The sequence below is a fragment of the Pocillopora verrucosa genome, chromosome 1, assembly GCF_036669915.1.
Source record: "Pocillopora verrucosa isolate sample1 chromosome 1, ASM3666991v2, whole genome shotgun sequence".
Lineage (NCBI taxonomy): Eukaryota > Metazoa > Cnidaria > Anthozoa > Scleractinia > Pocilloporidae > Pocillopora > Pocillopora verrucosa.
In genome coordinates, this window is record NC_089312.1 from 34,847,182 (window position 1) to 34,854,021 (window position 6,840).

The window sequence follows — 6,840 nt, forward strand, 5'->3', positions numbered from 1 at the left end:
AATTTTTGCACAAATAGACAAAGAAATTAAATGAATGAATTAATCAAAAAAGAAAAATGGATGAATACTTTGATATCAACAGCATATGCCAACGATTATGATATTTCTTTATCACAGTGCTTGTAATTGTCATTATCTCGATCACTGTGGTATTTTCATTGAATAAAATAAATAAAAGATATCACAGTAATAATGATAACGACGCACGGCGGTTTACGGCTACAGAAAATATTACAAATGAATTCTGAACGGTCAGTTTCTCTTGGGGCGACAGTCATTAAACTGGTGGTTTCACTGGAAAGGCTAGTCCAAAAAAGGATCTGGGAAGAAAACTGGGATCAGGTGAGCAAAATTTAGAGCGATTAAAGGTGCGCCTTGATGCAAAGCTCACTCATGAACCCAACTTGATAATGCTTCAGCGAGGATAACAAATGTAACGAACGTATGGCAACAATTTAGCCCATATATCCTTCTCAAATTTTGCCGACACTTGGTTTTTAATACCAAATGTCGTAAGGTTTATTCATAACAATAAGGAAAGAAGAATTTGCCCACAAGAAAACCTCTCTGCTATGATGCAACGCTGTGTTAACAGAGTAAAACCTCTGTACAATTCTCTGAAAGACTATATTTTGTGCCATATATTTCTTAGCTAAAACAATCATTGTGGTAAATGATCAAATAATTTTCTCTAAATAAGCATTGGGGTCTTTTATTTTAGATATCTGCAAGGGACTTCGGCGTTGGTACATGTTTGACCAGCTTAGCAAGACTGAAAGACGTGCAAGAGTCGAGAGAGGACAGACCAGAACAGGACAAGCAAACTTTTAAATCTTTCTTGCTACAATCATTTTAATCCCTACAGTTTGCAATTTCTTTAATTTAGCGAACAGATACGAAAACAGGCCAGACATTTTGCATGCATAGGATAAAGAAGTTCTTGTTGGCGAGGTTATCGTTGCTGAAATTAGATTTTTCAGATATGAAAACTAATCAAAAAGCTAAACTGCATTGCCCTGTTTTTCCGGATGGCCTGACCAAATAACTGTCGCTAGTCGGGTTTTTGTTTTCGTTCATAGGGACACTTTGCAATTAGTGAGACGTTTGAAAGACCAATATTTACCATAGCATTAAAGCTGTTCAAAAGCTGCTGGATCAACATGATCGCCTATCGTTTTATTCTTGTTCTTGCACCAAGCAGACTAGAAGAAATGAATTCCTGGTGGCTTATTTTATTATTTTCCGCACTGAAAGCTCAGGCGGGGTTGCATCGACCCGAAGGTATCGTAAAGATATTATTCGATACAAAGGCAGCGTGGATGATCTTGTCTTATTTAGGAAAGATTACCAAATAATCATGTGAATTCTAAAAAAAGATCTCAGGCCTGTATTAGTGGAATGCAAACTGTAAAGATGAAAAAAGAAATTTGTTTTCTTTTTGCGTTTCATTAGCCAGAAATTTTCGTGCCTACTCTTCCATCAATAAGTCAAAAGGATATATTTCGAATGAAAAATGAACACATGGATTTCTATAAATGAAGATATGCAAGCTGGCAAAGCGGACTTCACATTCAGAGAGATAATCGAAGGCTTTTTGTCAGAAAACTTCTTCACGAAAACAATTTTTCAGTCACCATGTATCTCAATGTTGAGTCTCTTATTCGCTTTCTTTTCACATTAAATCACCCGAACGTTCGTCGTTCGTCTCTAGCTGTAAAAATTTGATGATAGGAGGAGTAGACGTAAGAAGAAAAGATTGGATCATTTACACTTGAAATCTAGCGATAAAGAGCGTTCTTCATGTCGAAATGCTTATGTAATCGATGAAAAATCGCTTTTTTACAGAAAATATTGGTGTGAAGGATAAACGTCTCTTTGAGGGTGACATGATCCTCACAGACGCTCAAAGGATGGCGGCCGCTCTCGGAGAAGATGTCAGCAAAGCAGGGCTGGGACGTGCGTCCATCATGAAGAACCTATGGCCCGGGGCGGTTCTTGTGTATGAATTGGATTCTGCAATAAGTAGGTAGCGACGCCTTATTAACTTGCTTTTCATCGTCAGAAAAATAAGTGTTTTATCGTGATGTAGACCTAGGGAAAATCAGCATTTACTTAACATCGAGTTTTCGAGGTCCATAACATGAGTTTTAACAACTGCGCAGAAAATATATATTATTTTGAAAAGGAAGGGACTTGAGTCAATGACTCCAATATCTATAACCGTAATTTAGTTATCTCGTGTTTTCCTGTTCAGCAAGGCCAAGGTAAATTTGGAGCGAAACCTTAAACCTGTTCGGCTGTTTTGCAAAAGATTCGACTAGAAGATGGAGAAAACTTTGGAAAGATGTGGAAAAACCAAACATTTCTATAAAAGGGAAATAAAATTAAAAGCTACATGTGTCTTCAATAAAGCGTTTTGGGTGATAAGGGAACCATTGGGCAGGCACGCTGGTTTTCAAAGGGCCTGGGTTCAAATCTCACCTGGAGTATCTGTGCTGAGTTTCTTGGAGATACACTCCTCTCTCCATGCAGGAGTGTATTGGCACTTGTTAAGTGGAAGAAAACCAGATGCAATGTTGATGGGTGATTGACCGAGTGTCCCAGCTGGGAGAAATAACAATTTCTGTATGGGACTTGACTGCAGTGCATGGCTTCTAATTAAGGAGAGTTAATGGAAACTCGCGATCGCTAGCGCTTATTCGACCAGCCTTGATTGATTTGGAGTTAGAGTGGATGCGAGTGGTGGGTGGAAAGGGCGGGAAAAGTCGAAAAGACGCCTGCCGAAGAGGCTGTTTCAAAAAAAGCGAACCACCCTCTTATTATAAAGGGGTAAGTTTCTAAAGAAACTGTGGTGCTGCGTCGGTGGGAGAGTATAGCAGGTAATTTAGTGTTAACAGCTGGGTTGAAAACGTAAATTAGCCACCGTAAAGGGTAAAAAAGCTCACGTTTCGAGCGTTAGCCCTTCGTCGGAGCGATTAATCGCTAATCGCTAATCGCTCCGACGAAGGGCTAACGCTCGAAACGTCAGCTTTTTTACCCTTTACGGTGGCTAATTTACGTTTTCAACCCAGTTGTTAACACTAAATTACCTGCCACCCTCTTAATCGCTAATCGCTAATCGCTCCGACGAAGGGCTAACGCTCGAAACGTCAGCTTTTTTACCCTTTACGGTGGCTAATTTACGTTTTCAACCCAGTTGTTAACACTAAATTACCTGCCACCCTCTTATTAGTTACGCGTCACTACATTTCCGGAAAATGAGCCAGTAACCAACCAAAAATGAGTTAATTTAAAAACCGGAAGCACTGTCTACGGAGAGCCAATAGGGACTTTAAGCAACAAGAACGGGGACGGCGACGGGGACTCCAAAACCCGCAAAAAGACTGGGGAGAGAACGCCGTTGTGGCGGGAATTTCTAAACAGTTAAGCAGCCGTTACAAAGCGCCGCTTATGATGTCTTTGAAAGAAGTCCGAAATCAACTTTTGATTGGCCACGATGATGGTGTGATAAACGATGGGGAACTTCTACTCCTGTACGATTTAAACAGGTCCGATAATGTTGATCTTCCGCACAACTCTTACCCTGGTTTTGACTTCGATGATTTGGAAGACGACGAGTGCCTTTCAGAGTTTCGCTTCTACAAGAACGACTTACCATTTCTGACTGAAGTATTGGAGATTCCTGAGGTAGTGGAGTTCTATCAAAGAAGTATCTGTAGCGGATTGGAGGCTCTTTGCATTTTTCTAAAGAGACCTAGCTATCCTTGTCAATATTCAGACATGATAGCTTGCTTTGGGAAGCCTGTTCCAGTATTATGTATTATAAACAACTACATGATCGACTACATCTACCAGGCACCCAGTCACAGAATTTTGCAATGGAATGATACCATCCTACAAAGTAAATTGAAAGAAAAAATTCTCTGTAGATGTTTGTCGACTGGCGCGACAAAATTCTTCAAAATTGTGCTGGCAGGTAAAAAAGCCAAAACGGCTACATAAGTCGTAGTGCTGTCTGCCCTTTTAAATCTGGAAAGAATATCTTCTTTGTCAAACTGTTTGACTCTTGAGTGGTTCTCAGCGGCGAATTTTCTATTGGTATCAGTCTGAGCCCAGCTTATTTACATTACATTTCTTACTCACATTTTCGTCAAATGGTGTCGATCTCGATCAGCGTCTCGACGTTTCTGTTCAAAAACAAGCCATCAAATTAAAGAATAATCTCACTTTATGAAAGAAAAAAGCGATGAAAGTTATTTTAAATTGTCTCCCGGGAATATTTAGCATTTAGATAGCAGAGAAGGCGAAAAAGAATACTCACGTTGTCAGCCAACGTCAAAGTGACTCGTTTCACGTCGGGGCCGAACGCAGAACGTCAAACTTTTTCCCGCCAGTCATGCGCAGATGATTATTTGGATTTTTCCTGAGAGCCCGCGGTCCCCGTCGCCGTCCCCGTTCTCGTTGCTGAAAGTCCCCAATGAGTGAAACAGGACTGAATGCAGTTTTTTTCAGCCAGGAAAGAAATGGAATAAAAAACCTCTGCGATCACAAGTATGAGCTGACATTTGCTTCTTTCTATATTTTCCAAACCATAATCCTTCAGTGTAGCTGGTGTTAATCTGTCTGACAATGTTTCTTCCATTTTTTACGTAAACGATACTTTGAAGCGCACAAACAAAGGCACTCGAAGGGTTATCCGACATTCTTTGTTTGATGCGATCCCGCATCTGAAATATCAAGGTTTTCCTTAATTATGTTCCGATAAACACTTGAGAGATTCTTCTAGTCCGTCTATAGCCGCTTCATGCCCGCGTGGGTTAAGCTTCTTCGAGAGCGAAATCGAAATTGACAATTTCGTCTTTGACAAAGGTCACTATCTTTTATATTTCCTGCAAGAGTGGTATGAAGCAGTTTGGTTTGTAATTGAGATGGAAGAGCAAAACCATACCAATCGGAAACTCCCCCCACCGCTCCCCTCTCCTTCTTTTTGATCTTTACTCATCCCCTTGGTACAAATTTCTTTCTCTCCCCAGCTCTCCGCTGCTGTAAATATCAAAGATGGCAGCTATAACTTTTACCAAGATAGTGTTAAGCACTCGCCCGAAAAAATTACGCTTGCTCTGCAGGCTAGTTTGGGACATCCAGGAAAGTTCAGTCAGCATGGCCAACTTGATTTGCACAGCATTTTTTGCCTCGTAACTGATAGAGAACTGATGTTTGATTTACTGTATCTACAGAGAGAAGTTCTACAGCTATGGCAGCAATAAATGCTGCCATGAATTTATGGCGTACGAAGACTTGTGTGCAGTTTAAGAAAAAGACGACAGAAAGCGCATATGCCTACTTTCACATCGGTCGAGGGTGAGAATAAAGGCTAATTTTACATGAAACTATGTTAACCCCATCAAAATTTTCTCCCATAAGGTTCTATGACCTTTACATCTCAGAAAGAAGAAGAGCTCGTTTGAAAGAGAAAAATTGTTGACCTTTTCTTTCCACTGACCGGGTGGGACTAGCAGAGATCAGAAAATTAGTTATCAAATAAATGTTTATCGTCACTGCCAAATGCGCAAAATTATGTTCTCGAGAGCATTCGTTATTGTTGTTCGACTGAATCCCTTTGATATCTGCAGAAATCATCTGATTATTAAGTTATTTTGTTCATTTTCTTTTATTTACCATGATACTTTAAAATAGTTTTCAGAACTTCCTTGTGAAATAATTAGCTGTATCAACTGAAACATCTCGAAGCTCCACCATGGAATATTCTCGAAAAATGTCTTGCTTTTGGGTGTAATTCTTTTCCTCAGATGTACCTCGTACGTGGGACGAACAGGGAGACGACAGATGATATCGCTCGCTAGGGGATGCTGGTACACACATACTGTGGCACACGAGATCGGTACGCTGAACATGTCAACTCAAACTTCCTTTTGTCAGGAGAACATTGACGCGTAGATCTTTTGCGTAAGGTTATCCTTCTTGATGCTTCACAAGAAAAAAACAATGTTTAAAACTTTTCATAACTTCTGGATGACTTCATGTTATCCTTAGCAAAAAGGCAGTACAGGAACAAGAGCGTTTAATGTTGCATAGCTGTAAACTAAGCATGCATGGAAAGTTACTACTTAGCCTCAATAAAATGTTTGGGGTAAATAGAGTCCGTTTGAGTGTAAACTTTCTTTCTCATAAAGAGCAGCTCAGAAATTAAGCACTTGAGTTGACAATGACAGGTGAAACGACTTTAAACCAAATTGGATTTCTAAGAGTGATTGCAGTGACTAAATTCAAAGCAAATGCCTCTGAAAGGTGACACACGATTTGCCGCGCAGTGTGTCCAGACAATAGTGAACCATATTTACCATTTTCCCCCTTCTCCTGTAGGTCATGCGTTGGGATTCTATCATGAACAGTCCCGCCCTGATCGCGACAATTTCGTCACGATTAACTGGCAAAACATACAAAATGGAAAGTATCATTTATTGTCTAACTTAATTCAACGTACGCCTTAAAATATACTGCAAATAATTTTTAGGGGATAAATTGGTTACTAAAGATAACCTTTTTCTTTCCACGCATTTCTTTTACTAGGGCTTGCCTATGCTTTTAATAAGTATCCCCGCTCCACGATTGATTCCCTGGGCACCCAATACGACTACAGGAGTGTGATGCATTATGAAAGCTACGCGTTCAGTAGAAACCGGAGACCAACTATTGTGGCTAAAAAACAAGGAGTAAGGATGATTAAAGTGATATTTATTCTTCCTAAGAAGCTCTGTTCAGTGCTTAATCTCAATGATTTTACTCCGGCAACTAACTGGAACTGCTACCTCGTCTTTC

The 6,840-nt window shown here is 40.0% G+C and overlaps 1 protein-coding gene across 2 annotated transcripts in view; it reads left to right on the forward strand.

Moving 5' to 3' along the window:
- Nucleotides 1-1,190: 1,190 nt before the first annotated feature.
- LOC131784221 (zinc metalloproteinase nas-14) overlaps nucleotides 1,191-6,840 on the forward strand; it is a 6,995-nt gene continuing 1,345 nt past the window's right edge. For both annotated transcript variants that reach the window (XM_066171096.1, XM_066171099.1), the window contains exons 1-6: nucleotides 1,191-1,281; nucleotides 1,846-2,022; nucleotides 5,238-5,361; nucleotides 5,811-5,902; nucleotides 6,385-6,467; nucleotides 6,591-6,734. In XM_066171096.1, the coding sequence (XP_066027193.1) occupies nucleotides 1,212-1,281; nucleotides 1,846-2,022; nucleotides 5,238-5,361; nucleotides 5,811-5,902; nucleotides 6,385-6,467; nucleotides 6,591-6,734 (690 nt within the window). In that variant the 5' untranslated portion in view covers nucleotides 1,191-1,211. The remainder of the gene's footprint in view (nucleotides 1,282-1,845; nucleotides 2,023-5,237; nucleotides 5,362-5,810; nucleotides 5,903-6,384; nucleotides 6,468-6,590; nucleotides 6,735-6,840) is intronic.